Raw genomic sequence first — 18993 nt, 5'->3', positions numbered from 1 at the left:
AATGTGTGCTACAACCTCAGAACCGTACATGTAAACTGTACCCTTCTTCTGTGGCTAAACTCTGTCATAGTGGAATCAGAACTGGGATTGAAAGGTGCCTAGTTGTGATATTATGAATGGCCTCTGCCAACTTGACAACCTGTGTTACAGACCTCAAAGCGGTTACAGCTTCAGCTGCAAACTACTACAGCACTCACCAGCTTTGTGCTTTTGCAAGTAGCCACTTCAAGCAGTTTAGGAACATGCTGCTCTCTCCAGGACTGCCCAAGTTTTCTTGAAACCATGTGTCTGTGTGATTAAAACAAATTGGTCTGGATGAGAAACAAACAAGAGACATGGGGCCTGGAGAAGTAGTTAATGGGGCAGAATGCAAGTCATCTGTAGCCGTGAATCATCTGGAACAGGCAGACCACAGGAACAGTTATCACCCAGGAGGACGTCAACAACACTTTTGGATATGTTAAAGCTGTCCCTTACCAATTTTTACCCAAACCATTCAGACAAACGGACAGAAATTCACTAAACCATTTTTAAAACTCATTAAAGTTGCAAAACGAAAATAAGCAGCTCTGGAATTTAATTCAATGACTTTTAGGTATTTTATTATGATTAGTTTTTTTTTTTTTTTTTGTGACAGGTGTCTTTCTATTTTAAGTGTCATACTGATGACACTAGTAATAGGCCTTATGGATTTCCCCCACTGTATTTAGTTATCATGACGTCAGAAACCTACACATAGCTGCACTGCTTGATTGAGCAGGTATTAACATTAATGAACGTGGGGGCAGCTGGCTCATCTGATCAAAATAATATTGCATTAGTATAATAATAACGGAAAAAACACCAATCAAGGTTCATACCATTGCCATATGCAATAATAATAATAATAATAATAATAATAATAATAATAATAATAATAATAATAATAAATAATGTAACCGTTGTGGTACAATTTTACCAATGGCTTATACCATTCTAGCTATAGCCTATTTTAGCATCATAAGTAACATATACAACTCCCTAGCTCAATATTTGGTCACCCAAGACCAATGAAGTGCTGATGTTGTGTAAGATCACAGGGTGAAATCTTGCTTCCATTATGAATGGTATTCTTTTTTGTGTTCAATTACAGTGCAGACCAAGCACTAGACAGGTTTGCTATGAAGAGGTTTTATGAAGACAAAGTACTTCCTGTGGGCCAGCCATCCCAGAAGAGGTCAGTTTAATTGCACTTCCTGTTTGCTTCACTGGTAGTTTCCTGTGTAGTATATGAGCTTGACCCCTGTTGTAATATATGCCGTTTTTCCATTGAAGGGTGTTTATGATATCTATCAGATTTTTTTTTTCTTCAAAATAGTTAATTTTGGATGAATGGAAAAAAGAAACCAACATGGATTTGCTTTGAAATTACAGTATGCCAGGGGACGCTGTTGTCAATCTGTTCATTTTACAATGTTGTTATACACCACCTTACATCACACCCTATAACATGAACAGATGGTGATAGTTATCTTACTTTAAACTAAAAGCAGGATGTCTTAAATTAGTCTTATGACACATTCAGTCAGGCCCGTTTATATTTATGTTTCAAAGCTCTACATAGAAATTCAACCCGTCTTCACCATTTAGAGAATTAGCAAAGATTGATTGGAAACTGACAAACTGAGACCCAATTGGTGCTTTTAGGGTCCGCCCAACCAACAGCTAGGCCCACCCCAAACTTTAAAGGGGGTTTACAAGCTTGCAGCATTAGGCTTCTGTGCTGGTATTTCATGAGCGGGATATAATTAACTGGGACCGAGTCCCCGGCAGTCTGCAGTTATTATTGGAGGCATGTGTGACATTATCATGGAGAGAGCTGTATTTCTGCACTGCCAAACCAGTATCAGGTAGAAAGGTTTCAAATAACTGCTGGGCCACAACCAGTGACTGCTTTATGGGTTCAATGCTTGGATTCCACAGTGGTGTTGCTTTCTGTATCGTGAGGTCTACCTCTTTCCAAAGCTAATTAAATAATGCACTTACTTTTCATACAGTAACTTTACCTACATTGCCTTTTGTTTGTTTAAAACATAATATTTGGACAGCCCCCTCCCCCCGAAAAAGACAACTGACCTGGACCGTCGATTGAAGTCTATAAACATATAGAGAACCGAACTGGTTGGCTGCCACAGTTGTGACATCACAATTATTACATTGTTAATTAAGGACTACATTCTCACACAGTAAAAATTGGTAGAATGACTTGGACACTGGTGTCAAAGTGGAATGGAAATAAAATACATTTTAAAAGACATATTTCCAGTATTTATGTTTTAAAATGAAAACTTATTGAATGTTAAAACATGTTTTGCAATTTTTGTTTACCACCACACAACAGGGACATAATGTGGGTCATGGTGCTGTATGTTTTAATTCAATACACCACTAGGGAACAAACTGTAAATTAGATTATTTATGTAATGCTTAAAGTTTCCCTAGGGAGAGTCTATTTGTTTGAGAATTATAGTGTTACATGTTTCCCAGAAACTGAAATTAAGTGCTGACAGCCTCAGATTGTTTCTGAGGGGGTTTAGTGTTCCAGTCCACGTTCAAAATAGATTTTGTAATAACAAGTCATATTTGAATCACATTTATTTACTGTAGTGTACACATGGTTTTGGGCTTACACATTTACTTCAACCTGTTGTTTCCTCCTTTTCAAGCAGAGGAGTATATGGGACCTAGTCAATGGTGCCGAAGCCTTCGTAAAACTGAGAGGGTTTCAACGGTTTTCAGGAATAAATGAAAATATTATTTTGAGAATGCATTTTTATGTCAGGAAGTAAAAGTATACTAGAGCTCACCCCCCACTAGCTCTGGCGCCCCTTACCCTATTCACAAAGCTTATTTAAAAATGCTTTTTTTAAATCTGTTTTCATAGATTTAAAAAAAAAAAACACCTTTATGATGAAATTGACTTTTGTTGGCTTCTTTTCTATGAATACAAAATGTGATTTTAAAAATCAAAACACGGTTTAAAAACAATAGGTTAGATTTTTTGTAATGTATGTTTTAAATAATTAAATAAATGTATTAATTAATATGTGCAGGTAGAAGTTTCTAATCAGAAATGACTTCACTATTAGATCTTCCTGTGGCTCCTCTTGCAGGTATGTGCAGTACTTCAGTGGCTTGCTGTCAGGAGCCATCAAAATTAACAACAAGCCTTTGTTTTTGCACCACGTCATCATGCATGGGATCCCAAACTTTGAATCCAAAGGAGGTAGGCCTGTGTTTGATTTATATCATTAAACAGTGTTTTAAACATTTGTATTTAATTGAATTCACCAGTTGCATATCTAAATACTGCAATATCTATTAGAAGTTACCCTCCCTGGGGGTTTCATATTTTTATAGACAGAAATACACTAAATAATCTGAATGCATTGTTTGAAGCTTGTTTTCCATAGCAATAAGCTCAACTATGATGGGATTTAGACCATTAGGTGCCGAATCTGGGGTTATAAAGAGGTTATAATAACAAGTATGTCATGACACCGTCATGGCTGTACATTTTAAATTAGAGCGATCCATATGATGAAATGTAAATGAGTGCAAATCAGTCTATAACTCACGTATTAGTTGATTGACAGCATAAGGTTCAAGACAGCACCATGTTCCGTGCTGGAACATTGGTTGAGTTCTGGATCAGAGAGCCCCCTACTGAGTCACTAATTTCACCTCATAAACTGCAGTATCAGTATTACCCCATCCAGGTACCAGGCCCAGTCTGATGAGATCATTATCAGACTCCATGTTCATTTCTCAACTCTACTAACTTACCTAAGCAGTTAACTAATGGCTAAGCTGGTGCTGCTTATCATACGTTAAAGATTAGTTGATTGTAACTTCTAAACCAACTATCCATATTATTGCTCATCTTTTAGTTAGGTTTTCAACCACTGGGTAAATGTTAAATGTAAATTATTATTTAGTTGCAGGATGACAGTGCTGCAGATCGGAGAAATTTGAATGGTCTTTTTTTTTTTTTTTTTAATATGGAGTCCCCAGTTGTGTTTGACCCCATTTTCTCACCAATTTGAAATGCCCAATTTGTAAGCCTGGCTCACCGCTGCAACCCCCGTGCTGACTCGGGAGAGAGGAAGGTGAACACACGCGTCCTCCAAACTGTGTGTCGTCAGCTGTCCGCTTCTTTTCACTCTGTAGCCCCTCCATGCAGCTACCTCAGAGCTATAGTCAGAGGACCACGTAGCTCTGGGCCACAGGCCTGCAGGCGCCCGAGGACATCCTGGCCGACCTAAACCCTCCCCACCCCGGATGACGCTTGGCTAATTGTTCACTGCCCCCTGGGAACTCCGTCCACTGCCGGCAGTGGAATAGCCTGGACTCAAACCAGCGACCTCCAGGCTATAGGGTGCATCCTGTACTCCACATAGAGTGCCATTACCGGATGTGCCATTTAAAATAACCATTAAAAAACTGAATTTCAGTTTATTATTTATGTGCATGTAGACAGTGCTGGATACCTCAGGAATTACGTCATTGTTTATAGCCTGAAGGATCAGAGGAGTTGATGCGTATCTGAATAAACTCCCATCCTTCACGGCCCTTATTGAAAGCCCAGCTGTTTGTCCTGGATGCGTTGAGGCCTTTGTTTCAGTTCCTAACGAGTTTTCCTGTTGGTTGTTCTCCAATGTCTCTCCAGGTTGCCGCCCTTTCCTCAAGATTTACCAGGCGATGCAGCCAGTCTACACATCTGGGATCTAGTAAGAGAAACAAATGTTTTAATGTTCCCCTCCCTCGTCCCCATCTGTCATGCAGGGCTGGCATGATGCCTCCATGGCACACTAAAATTAAAAGCTGTTTTCCATCACTTACTCACCTGTGCGGCTAGACTGCCATGCTGTGACCAGTCTTACTACTTACTGTGTTTGCTTCCTATGTATTAAAATTAAATCACATTCATGATTGTTTATATCTTTTTATTGGGGATTATTATTTGACACCTGACGAGGGAGGATACAGTGGAGTCCATTTGCATGTGTTGCACTGCATTGTTCTACATACAATATATTTACAGAACCACTAATTCAATTGTGATTAAACTTAGTAGCAATGTTTGATAACCACAAGTCTATCAGAATCGGGGGATATATGGAGGTGCCTAACTGTATGTAAGCATGCACTGTTTGTCATACTTTCAAAATGTGGGTACTTCTTTATTTTAAGTTCCATTTTATAATTACATCACAGGAAGTAAACATTAATTTATATTGGACCGTATACTTATTTAAATGAATTTACCAAGATGCTTAGCTCATATGAGTTTATATGAATTAAATCAGTAGCAAATTATGGGGTTGTTCAATGTCCACTGTATTGCTAATTATAAACCTCATCAGGTTCCGAGTACAGTGGTCATTAAAATCTAAGATTTCAGAACTGTCCTTAATTTTTAAAAACAATTTGCTCCATACTGTGGTCACTGCACCTGGCTACATTATTGAAAAAGCTGAACAAACAACCACAAATTAAAAATGACAGCTGTTTATTTCACCTTTGAGAAATGGCTTGCTGAAACTCAAAGAAAGAACTGAAAAACAAAATGTAAACAGAGTCCCATCAACGTCACTGCAACTAATAACATTTTAGTGCAGTGATTAATAAACGTAAAACGAGAAATTAGGGGCTGAGAACACATCCATTTGGCCACCAAGAATGTGCAAATTAAACATCTAACGCTGATTCTCTTCAATGTGTTTCTTTGTGGTACATCATGTAAAACAGCATAGAGGGTCCTGATATATGAGAGTTAAACCTAAAAACAATAACACAAACACAAGAACGATTCCACTCCCACTGTGACATCACAGTACACAGGTTATTAAAGATATTTTGGGGAGTTTATTTACAAGCCTAAAGGGACAGTATCTTGTTAAGAGATTATCTATAGATTATCTCAGCCTGGATGAGAATGCTAACGACTCTCTGTGAGACGTGTCTAATTCCCATTTTAACGAGTGTCCTGATACTCTATCCTCTGAGGGCAGGCACTAAAATTCAACTCTGTGAACACTGAAGTTGAAGCCTTACTATGTTTTCTTTTTAAATAATAATGCAGTACATTTTCAAGATGTGCCCTAATAAAAGTTACCCAAGTGTAAAAGAAAGCATAGTGAAAGCATGACAAAGCACAGGAAAGTGTTGTAAAGTCCAGGGGGGTATGGCAAAGTGTTTTAAAAAACATTGCAAACCATGGTAAACTATGCATAGCAAACCCATGGGAAAAGCATGGGTAAACTGCAAAATTACCATGTACATTGACCGTGGTAAACTTTTAGAAGACTTTTTTATATATGACATATTTTTCCTTGTTTTCAATTGAGACCCTATACAGACTGCTTTAAACAAATTAATATTGTGATGAACTGCATCATTTACTATATAAACTGTTTAGCTATATCAGACCCTGTTCACAAGTTCATACAAATTAAAACTGGTTCACGTAATATTAATTACTGCCATTTTGTACGCCGAACATTTTCCTTTGTAAAAGATGCACACCTTATGGTAAATGTTTCTTTTTTTCTTTTTTTATGAATAGCAAGCAGCATCAAATGTCATTTTAATTTATTTTTCACCTTTCCTTTGCCTTTTAAAGATGTTTACAATGAAGTCGAGTAGTTCTGATTCAAGAGTATACTTTTATATATCTATCTTTACCTGTCTGTGATTTGAGCACTGAACAAACGTTCCTTTTAACTTGTCTGTTCAGTTGAAGGCAGTTAGAATTCTCCAGTCACATGCAAAGCAAGTTTAAATTATCCAAGGAGCTATCAGTATATATCAATACAAGGTCAAATACATTTCTGCCATAATGCATTATAATAGAAAATAAAGAAACTATTTTGTTAGCTCTTTAATAAATAATGTTTTTTTTTTTTTTTTTTTTTTTTTTTTTTTTTTAAATACAGTACAGTTTCAAATCCTTTTAACAAGAGTCTTGAACAGTTTCATGAAGATTTTGAGATCCACTTTTTCACCTGTGATAAAATCTGTATATTTTTTACCACATATGATGAGATCAGAATCTGGAGATACTGGTATTCAGGAACCTGTCCGTCAATGTCACACTCTTTATGTACAGGGCATCTACTTTTTATGATTCTATTAGGAGAAACTTTGCATTTACCTTCTTGTTCTATTATCTTTTTCTAGCAATGTACAAGGAGATGGCCAAACCAGTATCTGCATCACAATTGAACCAGGGCTTCTTCTCAAAGGAGATATTCTGGTAAGATCACATTATTTCATAGAATATTCACCAAGTTCTGATTCTGATGGGCTATTAATTGATAAATCTTAGATAGCACCCTTATTTAATTTAATTTCATTAAACATTTATTTTACCAGATATGAAGATTGAGAACAAATTCTAATTGACAACAACAATCTGGCCAATAGGCAAACACCACAGCAGCACAAAGCAAACAAGTACAACATAGAAAAAATAAATAAATAAATAACACATTAACAAGTACATACACGTGCAACAGACAATGCTGAATTCAGATTCTGAATAAAAGCATCCTCTGGAATAAAACTTTGTAGTTTTAATTTGATTTGAAATTCATTCCAGTCATAGTTTGTTGAAGCTGACACCCTGGGATCCTTCAAGAAGCTGCTTGATGAGATTTTGGGCTCAATAAGCTACTGACAACCAAACGACCAAGATGGGCCGAATGGCCTCCTCTTGTTTGTAAACTTTCTCATGTTCTTATAAGCAGCCGCAAACTGAAATGAATTACACCCAAAAACAGTGGACACTCTGGGAAGAACCAATCTAATAAATTAATCTGGTCTTAAACTGTAAACTGAAGCAGAGAACTGTAATAGATTGTGCAGATATAGTGGGGTTTCCCCAGTCAGGGTCCTATAAAGTAACCTAAGCCAATGACCCAACAATAATATAAAGATTGCAGTGATGAGTAAGATGAAAAGCACCACCTGTAAATTGTATAGCAGAATGATATAAAGCATCAGGCTTCCCCAAAGCAGCTTTCAAGGCCATTTTGTATACATCACCATAATCGAGTATTGGAAGAACAGACTCTGGACCAGAGTATACCTAGCAGAACATGTAAAACGTGATTAAATTGCCTTTAATTTAATTAAATTACCTTTATCAATATTGATTTTAAAAGACAAAGCACTGCCCAGCCAAATACCTAAATACTTACAAAATGCTACTTGCTCTAATTCATTCTTATTAGAAGTAAAATTTTTGCAAACACTATTAAGAGAACCTGTTAGATTTTTTCTATTAAAATGCAGTTTAGTTTGATCAATGTTCAGCAAATGATGCAAGTAATACAAGGCCTGTTGAATTTTATAAAAGCTAATTTGCATATCAGACATTAATAAAGATCAGTATAAGAGCTGTCTATTACCTGAGCAATATTATTGATATAAATTGAAAAAGGGTAGGGCCCAATATAGAGTTCTGAGGAATGCCTTTAGTAATTGTGCTAAATTGTGAAACACATTTATCAGAATTTACACACTGAGCTGTATTTTGAAAAGAATGCTGAAACCACAAGAACATTAATATCAAAATCAGTATTGCACAACTTATTCAAAATATTTGAGTGATGTACAATATCAAAAGCCTTAGATAAATCAATAAAAATAGCTGCACAGCTATAATTGTTATCAGAGTTTACAGTAGTAAAAGCAGAGTAAAATCTGAGAATGGATTGTGCAAACATTCAGTATGCGTTGTAAAGCCCAGAGAGATTTGGCAAAAAATATTTTTAAAAAGTTCCATTCAATAGTTCTGTAACTTTATTTCAAGTTACATTTGGAACTATTTAGTAATTACATTTGAATTCACATAAAGTAATTTATACTTCACTGCACACTTATTTATATTAAAACCAAACGTAAAATTCTTTCACCAATACTGATGCTAAAATATGACTCTCTAGGCTGTTTTCACCCAGTAAAAAACAAACACCTTACTTTCCCAGTAAACCTGTATAAATGTCACCCAGTTGCTTTCCTTTTGTTACCTTTCTTTGCACTCATTTGCAGTTGCAACCCACTGCCTAACCCCCTCCACCTTGGCCTAATTTGTAGGGAAATCAATTCAGTAAATATAAATTAATTCAATCAATGTTTTGTGGGGTTTGTCTTGAACTCATATCTGTCTATCGATCAATCAATCTATCTATCTATCTATCTGAAATATGCCTCACTCCCCTTTATACGAATGTCTTTTATTTCCTCACTAAAAATAGTTTGTAAGAAACTTAAATTAACAAATCAATTAGATCTAATATTCATTTAAAGTGGTATTTGATTTCCAAATATTGCTTTAGCTCAAAGATGTTTTTTTTTTTAAATCAAGGTCTTCTAAAACCAGCAGTGCTCCTGTTTCTGTGGCCAGTTTGGCAGTTGAAACTAAAATGATGTTTTTCTTCATTTTATTTTTGTTTGTTTTATTTAAGTCTCTTGGAATAGAATACCAGCATATTTTTGTGTCCCTCTGTTCTCCATTTAATCGCATAATTATAGTTTTATACAACACTAAGAGCCAGTCCCCGTTTTCAAAAAGGTTGAGAAACACTGCTACAGACCAGTTTATTTTAATATTTCTACATATTGCTATAAGAAGTGTCAGTCTGGTTAGTAAACTGACCCCTCCTGTGAGATGTTTGATGGTCCATTTTCTCTCCCCAGCTGAAGTGTTACCACAAGCGGTTCCGCAACCCAACGCGTGACGTCATTTTCCGAGTGCAGTTCCACACCTGTGCCATCCATGACCTGGGGGTCGTCTTTGGCAAAGATGAGCTTGACGAAACCTTTAAAGGTAATACAGTGGGGTTGATATCTGGAAATTAATCTCTTATATTGAGCCATAAACATATTTCCTATACAAATTCATTCACAGTTTTGGCATATTATACAATACACGAATACATCCTCTGTAAATGATAATTAATCTCAATAGGATGCAGGACCACCATTGTCAGCCAAGACAGCACTAATTGGACTTGATAAGTTTGTAAGGTGTTGTTTAGGAATGGAATGTGATTTTTCCTCTAATTCCTTCAGGGAAAATGTGGGTGGAAATCTGCAGTAAAGTCTAACACACAGTCATCACAGAGGCAAATGCAGACCAAATGCATGCTATCTGCCCTTTATCAGATCTGCTCTGTGGCTGAAATTCCTATTTGCGTAACGAATGGATCGATAGTAATACTTGTTTGAAGGTAGTGTTTATCACAGGTGTTTCTGCTTTCTTTGTATAATCCCTGTTACTGCTAGAGGGACAATATTTTGTTGCATACCATTCTCACTGCAGTGACATGTAACTGCCTTGAGTCAATTTCATCCCTGACGTAAAGATAATCCTATTGCATTTGCAGTAGGACCATTGTAGTTCCACAAAATTACCAAGGGGGCAGTGTTTATAAAGGAAAGAAAAGTCCAGTGGATTTTATAATATTGGTTGTGCAGTACCATATTACTGCCAGGGCTCTAGTTTCTGTACTGGTAATACTAGATGTAGAATATATAAGAAACTAATACTATTATTCCATCTGCACCATTAAACCGCTTAAGTTTTTTCCCATTTTGTGTACATTAATTTTTCCTTAATTGTATAATTAATTGACATCCAGCCAAACTGCCTACATTTTTTTCTCCAGTCCTTCTTATTGGACACTCACGAAATAACTTCATCCATCAAAGTGAGTTATAGAGATTGAGTTCTGCCGGCCCACAGTCCTACTAACTAGGACTGAGAGAGATCCATTTCAGATCTCTACCTCTGTCTGCTCCTGATGGAAACAGAAAAACAGTCAATTTAAACCACTTTGAACTCAGTGACAAATGGAAACATAGCCCAAATTTAACTCTCTACTGGTCCTCTGCAGTGCACTATTTTTGAACGAATTACTCTTAGCCCCTATCATGAAACTAATCTTAGATGCACATGCAGTTCGGATGATGATTTTTTTATAGCCCCAGGGACTATCGCTTACCTTGTCAACAGAGTGTTTCACCCACTCTCAGCATTCTGTTGTAAGTAGTTTTTTTTTTTTTTTTTTTTTTCCAAGCAGTTCCTAAATTATTTAATTGAACTTCAGCCGGATCAATTGCACAATTTAAGATCGAGGGCCATATTTTAATGAACCCCTATTTTTGAAAGATGAGAATTCTACCATAATATATAAAACTGAGATACAAACAACTTGTAAGTGATTAAGATACTTGCAGTTACAATACTTTGATGTTTTATACTAGTTTTGTAGTCAATTTATGTTTTTCTGCTTTATGAAAATAGGAGTAAAGACTGAAGTAAATGCTTTTAAAATATGATTATGAGTATCATAGCATAATGTAACTTTTACTTACCTGAAGAATAATGCTGTCCAATTACAAGTAATACACACCTAAATATATTGGACTCTATGTGTGGTCATTTTACATATAACACATGAAATGAATGGTGATAGGAAATCAAGTGCATCCATCACAGTAGAATGCAGCAAGTAGAATTGTAGGATCGTTTTCGTTTGTTTATGGACAGATACAGACACACTAACACCGCTATTTCAACTGCTAATATCTCAGAAATCATTGGTAATAGCAACATCTTTTTATCAATGCTGTAGCAACTCCTCAGGCAAAATGGTTTGCGAATCATCAGCATCAGAATTCTTGCAACGTATATGAATAAAAAAATACTTGGGAGTAAGCATCACACATTATTACAACCTTTTTTTGCAGATGACAGGTTCCCTGAATATGGAAAAGTGGAGTTTGTCTTCTCATTTGGGCCAGAGAAAATACAAGGTAGGCTGTCACTATTGAACTTTGCAACCCTAAGCACCCTGTCTTGGAGCAATGAACAAACTGTGACTTATATTATATATATATATATATATATATATATATATATATATATATATATATATATATATATATATATATATATATATATATATATATATATATAGACACACACACACAGTATACAGTTCCTGATGTTGCCATTATGCCATCATTCCTGCGCTGTATTCCATGTTTTTCTCATGTGGGCCAGTTGCTGATGTTGTCCAGTGAAAGCTAGACAGCTCCCTACCACGTTGCTTAAACTTCTAGCAATACAGACCACACACTTTCACATTGTGTAATTATAGCTGGCAGACAGCAGTATTCTCAGATTCTTTGAAAGTCTACACTTCCATAACCTTGGTTTGTTAACACGTGCAATGGCGTTAAGCAATGTGTTTGATTCTCCTAGCAATGTGTTGAGTAACTTTATTGCGCAGATGTTCACTGCTGTAACTTCGTGGGAGCTACAGCTTTATCACTCAGAACCTTCTTGTAAATAAAGATGTTTTTGGAATATGTGCTAGTTTGTTACAGTATTGGAACTATATACAGGGGTGCCTAAAAGGGCACCCAGGCAATCATTTAGAGGAGTTGTCTGATTGTACTGCTGCCAGTTAATAAAATACTGAATTCGATTTTTTTATGTATTTTTTTTTAGTATTAGTGGAGAGAATGTATCAGTCACTCCTTGCAGGTTCACTGCTTTCTGTTTCCAAAGGTCACATGAAAGAAAGTCAGTCGGCATTTAAAACACATCATTCATAACAAAAGCAGCAACTGGTTCTGGGAAAGCAAGCCAACCTGCAGCAGGTTGAGTTATTCTAATGGAAATACATGGCAAAAAGTTACAATGTCATTAAATTAATTACATTTTAAAAATAATAAAATGTGCAAGAAGAGTCATTGTCTAGAAAAGTGTTTTTGCTATTATAAGAACTCTCAGAACCAACTTTGATAATTTTGACTTTCCTGCACAATGGGAAGCTTTGAAAAGAGTTCAAAAGACACGAACCCCCCCTTTTTTTTGTTCAATAATTTATTTGAAAAAGTACCATTAAAAATCAAATACACTTGACATAATGGGCGAATCTTTCATATACAGGAAAATATGAATCTACAAAGTGATAGCAATGCACATTCGGTAAGATTGCCTGGAGTTGTTTTGTCATCTCTGTGTTTTAATCACAAGTCACATTTTTTATCTTGTCAAAATTGTTCACCTTTCACAGCTTCTCTGTAAGCTTTAAAAAACAACTAGAGAACCGGTCTAGTAGAACGGTTTTAACCAAATTAAGGCAATTGTAAGATATACTGTATATTTTAAAGGCATTTTAACAATTCTGAGTATGACATAAATAAATAATAAGTAAATATTTAATAAATAACTGGGAAGAAAAATGAAATCTTGGACAGAACCTATTTTTTAGGCACCCATGACAAAATATATAGTTAATTTCTGTAGGTACAGTACACTGACAAAAAGTGGATTAGAGGCTGCAGTTTCGAAACCACACGTGTTAGAGGTGATCCCACACACCGCAAGCGAGTATCTAAACCACAATGTAAAAGGGACGGTCTTCTCTGCATTCGTGGTTTGAGAGCTTTAACCTTATCTCACCTCAACGACTGGGGACAGAATCAATAACCTAGAAAGTATTGTATCATTTAAAAAATTGTTTCAGAGGATTTCCAACAAAATATTATTAATTGACGCAGGTTGAGCAACTCCCCTGGCCCACTGGAGATGGAATAACACTATAATTTGTTCATTCTAATTGGGCTTATCTAGGAGGAAATCACTGTTACCCAATCAGAGTAAAGCAGTCTGATCGGCTATACAGAGCGCATCATCATTTGCGCACTGTAGTTCTCTGACGCACTGTCCAGTGGCTGCTCTGTTTACAGTACTTGTAGTTTCTTCCTGAACAGCTGCCATAGCTTGGTGAAAAAGTCCCCTATAAACAAAATCAAAGCCAGCTACACAAAGTGTGAGCAACACCCCTTATTGTTTAGCAATTTGTTTTATATTAAAGTCATGCAATAAGCGGGTTCAAAGTAAACTAAACCCTGACTGAATAAAGTTCACTGGGAAATCCTCTTGTAATTGACACTCATTACATATTTTCTCCTCATATAAGTTTCAGTTTTACTTATAGCAGAATACTTTTAACAAAATTAAAAAAAAAGGGTAAGTGAACCGTTAACAACTTAGTTTGAAACAAATAATTAGAAACAGTGGTTGTAGTTAGATAAATGTAATTCCCACACAGTTGTGGTAGTTAGATAAATTGAATTCTCACCAATTTTGTCAAAATGTTAATCTACTTCGCTGACTTGACTTACAGCAATATATAAGGACTGCATTTCACTTCCCTTTTTTTTTTTTAATTCTAATCAATTTTGACTGATAATATGAATGTGTATCCAGACTTGTCCTGGAAGCACCTCACTACCCCCCACCCCACCCCACCCCTTCCATTCCCAGCACAACCCCAGTTCTCTCTTATTCATGTTCTCCTGCCCACAGGAATGGACCACCTGGAGAATGGCCCCAGTGTCTCAGTGGATTACAACACCCAGGACCCTCTCATCCGCTGGGACTCCTACGAGAACTTCAACCAGCGCTGTGAGGACACCAATGAAGGTATGTGGCAACTGCATATTTTTATACGGTAGTTATCCTCAGTAATGCATATACCAGGAAACAATGATTTCCACTAATCAAGTTGCTAGATCCTGAACACAATCTTTTGTTTTTGTTAGTTAATTAGTCATGTATAGGGTGTCTCTTCTTATAACATAAATCATTTCCCATAGTTTGAATATGCTTATTTGTGCTTGCAGTCCACTTAACCAAACTGCACGAGGTGACTACACACAATGTATTATTATTTTAAGTTACATTCATTCATGAGTTCTGGTTGATCTAATGCATTTATAACAAGAAGCGTTCATCTGTCAGTCAGTTAATGTTTTATGTTTTTTTTTTTTTTTGCTAGTAATATTCTCGTTCCAATGCTATAATGGGATTATCAATTGTCAGAAATGTTGCTTTTCTATCCCTTACAAAGTAAAGGCTTGATTCTGAGTGTTTAGCAGTTGTGTGTATTGCTTTGGTTTTGCTGACTGTGGTGGGATCCACTCAGCTGTAAGCTAGAGGGGGGCAGCGTGGGGTGACAAGGTCCTGCACTATTCTTACTCTCCCCCCGCACACACACTCACACTGCTCAGATTCAATTCAGGGACAGGTGGGTGTCAGTCTCTGTCACTGCCTCTGATTTACTAAGGACCTCAGGAAGAGATTCCAGGGCTGCAGAGCTCTGAGTTGTCAGGGATTGTGATGAATAACACTGGTATTTAGACTCGGTCACACATTCCTTCTCACTGGCCCAGATTGATCTCCTTATCCTACATGACACATCCATGCTTGGTTTTCTAAGCACATACACTACATATCAAGATTCGATAAATCTATAGACAATTGATTGCCATATCCACACTGTCTTAATTAAAAATGAATTCAGACTAATTGGAGTATATATTATATTACTAGAACACGCATTTTTACAGTTGTATTTGAAGGCTTTTGTGAAGAGTCTATAGATTTATTGCTGCTTGCTTTTGAATTTAAATCATAAAGTGTTAACAACACTTTGGTTATTGTTGCTTATTACCTGTCCGATAGTCATTTTGGAAATCGGTTGCTGACAACTGCAGTATGTTGAGATTTGTTACCAAAATTAAGTGCCAGAACATGATGGCAATGTTAAATCAGCTCTGAAATGGCCAATGCTAATGTTAGAAGGATTAAGAAACAGATTGGGAATCCTTGGCTTTGTCTAATAGTTCAGAATCCTGGCACGTCAAGGTTTAGTTCTTTACAGAACTGAGTGAGAGGCTAGTCCAGCCCTGACTTCCAACTCTGTCTGATTACTACCACACACCACAGGCTGGTGAAAAATGTGTCAGAACCAATAGCTGGTAATAGAGTTATTATTATGACTACTACTACACCTAATACTACCACGACTACTACTACTACTACTACTACTGCGAAGAGTTTACAATCCATTATAAGAGAAGAATATAAAACAACGAACAATGGTCATGCAGACTCGTGCTAGACTCATGCTTTATGTTCACCAGACAACGAATAACCTATTGATATTGATTAGGTTAAAGGTGGCCTTATGTCTTGATTCTTTTTATTGTTTTATCCAAGCTGGTTGTCTGGTTTACCATGAAAAATAATATATAAATGTAATCTTTTGTTGTTGTTGTTGTGAGATATTGTAACAATTGTAATACATTACTGGCAATTATTGTAAGCACAAAGTGTCGGAGAGTATTGGGTAAATAAAAAAATAAAAAAAACAGTAGATGCAGAAGGAGGGTTTTTCGATTTCTTGCATCAGTGATTTAACTGCTGGGCCTCACTGCCCGCTGGATCTCACTGCAGCTCGCTGGGATATCCTCTGCCCTTCCCCAGCTGTTTGAGGAGCCCCATAGGCTGCAATAAAGTTTCCTCTCCCTGCCAATCAAACTTTAAATAGCCGCTTCAGAAATAGGTAGGCGTCAGTCTTCCTCCTGGCAGTGCTGTCTTGTAAGCCTATCCTCCATCTAAAGTGTTCCCACCCTTCCCTGGGATAAGAGAGCCTGGGGACCCCATCATCTCCCCTGCCACGGAGTTGGGAGACCTACCCTAGAACAGGCCTTATGGAGTGGCTGTGGAAACCAGATACTGATACTGATACTGATGTGATCATCATTTAAAACAGCAGCTTTTTCCTAAACCGTCCATAATTGTAAATGGTGAAGACAAGTAAATAGTTCCTTTAACATATTATGGACTGCATTCTCTAAAGACTTTTAGACTTTTCATTTGGCAGAGGTATCCCTAGATCGCAATGCACTGTGGATGCTGCAGTTTCTTATCAGAGTAAAAGTCATAGATGCAAAAAAATAAATAAAATAAAACTACTGTGTATGGCCAATATTGCAGGATTCAATTCTGTACCTTTTAGTCTTTCTACTGTGCTGGGGCTTATCTTAATGTCAGTGATTGCATTGTAGATAGTTTTCACTTCGGAAGCCAGTGGCTATCCTGTAACGAAGTTGCCTTTCTACATCAAAGGAGAAGGACTGCTGTTAATAGAGCTAATGGTCACTGAAATATTCAAGGGTCATTTTTGAGCCAAAGGTCACTCTACAAATATCCAAAAGAATGATATCCTCTTCTGACCTCAACTTGCTTTCAAACTATCAGGTGCATGCTTTGGTGGTCCACTATCAAAGGTGCTATATATAATAAATATTAATTGATTAATTGATTTGAACATGCCTTGCAACTATAATAATAATAATAATAATAATAATAATAATAATAATAATAATAATAATAATAATAATAATAATAATAATGGTATAGTGGATACACCAGTGTGTACTGTAATTGTCCATATATTTGTGTGCAAATTGAATTGTGATAATTTATTTAGCACAAGCTATTGAGATTATTTCAAATCTTGGGGTATATGGAGACACACATCCATACGTACAGTACATACCCGTTTGCATATACGTACACTGACTGTGCCCTGGGGGTGCCCGAGTGGCTCACCTGATAAAAGCATGGCTGTGTAGTGTGTAGCGTGAGTGATACAATCAGGGGGTGCAGGTTCAAGTCCCTGCTGTGTGAAATTACTAGTCTTCACACTGGCTCTGGTGCTCCCACTGGTTAGGAATGCTAAACAGAGGGACTATTCCTCCCTATCGCCCTACAGCTGTCTACTGGTCAGGTGCTTGGTACACCTCTAGGGCTGTCCTCCATATGCAGGTAGCTCGCTGACATCCACTGTTGAGTTCCTTGTAGTAGAAGCACTCGCTATCATTCTCCTTGTGAAATAGCTGCACACATGTTAAAAACAGTAGGTCTACTGGATTATTACATGACATGTCACATGGCCACACTCATTTGCATACATTGTGAATTAGGGAGATTTTAGAATTTTGCTTACATTCTCACATTATGTGTCAGTGTTAGTCATACCTTTTCGTGATACTGGTAGCTCTAATTATTGTGTTACAGCAGCGGCAGGGAATGTGTGTTAAATTTATTGATTTTTTTAAATAACGTTTGTTTTTCGTACTGTAATCAGTTTACAAACCTGAGCATTCATTACAGGCATGACTTGCAACAGCAGTACAGGCACTGGGGCATGACTGACTGCAGTGTTGACCTCCAATTGGATTTTAACAACGAGCAAATGTACATTTAACACAATCTTCTCTGCATGCTATCACAGACAATCCTACTCTCACTTTAAATAACCCAGTCTGGTATCATACAGTTTGTAGAAAACATTGTTTATATTGTTCTAAAGTTAATGTGGAGATTGAATCCCTGCACAGATATTGATATTGTCTTGGTTACAGTAGTTGTGGGGGTTGGGGTGAACTGGTTATAATGTAGTTACAGAAGACCCAAACCAAATTGAACAAATGCTGAATGTATTTTAAACTTGGTTGTCTAGTAGAACCAAGTTGAAGCTACATGGTACATCCAAGTGTTACTGCATTGACTAAATGAGACTGTCTAATGCTGTTTTCACACAAGGCTGTATAATAGTAGTTAGAATGCACTTGTGCAACTTTCTTGGCAGGAAATAGAGAGATAGTTTCAAATGAATTACTTTGAGAATAGCAGAAATGCACATGTGTCCTGAAGTAATGTGTGCAGAGTAAAACTATTGTGAAACAGCATTTTATTTGTACCAACACAAACATCTGCTAAATTAATTCATTGTAACTCCTAGCATTTAAACAGCAAGATATAGAACATCGGAAGCTGGTAACTCAGCAGTCTATAACATTTCACGAGGAGAACCTTAAAATTACCATTTTACTACTTGTACTATAACCATAAGGTTATCTCCATCAGCAGTCATTATGGTTGTCCCTTATTTGTCATTGTAACTCTTAATTTATATTTGTCAGTGTAACTTTAAATCAGACAAAACTCCCACATGTGTACAGATCTCACAAACACAGTCTAGCTTAGCTTTGTTCTTGTGCTGCTTTTGCACC

At 36.7% G+C, this 18993-nt stretch overlaps 1 protein-coding gene across 4 annotated transcripts in view; it reads left to right on the top strand.

The window, feature by feature from the left end:
* The window catches only part of LOC121322595 (tensin-1-like), a 287308-nt gene that overhangs the window by 214123 nt on the left and 54192 nt on the right, over window positions 1–18993 (top strand). For all 4 annotated transcript variants that reach the window (XM_041262743.1, XM_041262744.1, XM_041262746.1 and 1 more), the window contains exons 11-17: window positions 1133–1216; window positions 3153–3265; window positions 4709–4769; window positions 7222–7297; window positions 9745–9874; window positions 11800–11865; window positions 14435–14551. In XM_041262743.1, coding sequence (XP_041118677.1) covers window positions 1133–1216; window positions 3153–3265; window positions 4709–4769; window positions 7222–7297; window positions 9745–9874; window positions 11800–11865; window positions 14435–14551 — 647 coding nt within the window. The remainder of the gene's footprint in view (window positions 1–1132; window positions 1217–3152; window positions 3266–4708; window positions 4770–7221; window positions 7298–9744; window positions 9875–11799; window positions 11866–14434; window positions 14552–18993) is intronic.

The sequence above is a fragment of the Polyodon spathula genome, chromosome 11, assembly GCF_017654505.1.
Source record: "Polyodon spathula isolate WHYD16114869_AA chromosome 11, ASM1765450v1, whole genome shotgun sequence".
Lineage (NCBI taxonomy): Eukaryota > Metazoa > Chordata > Actinopteri > Acipenseriformes > Polyodontidae > Polyodon > Polyodon spathula.
Note: the sequence above shows the minus strand (reverse complement) of the source record. Positions and strands in the feature narration are given on the sequence as shown.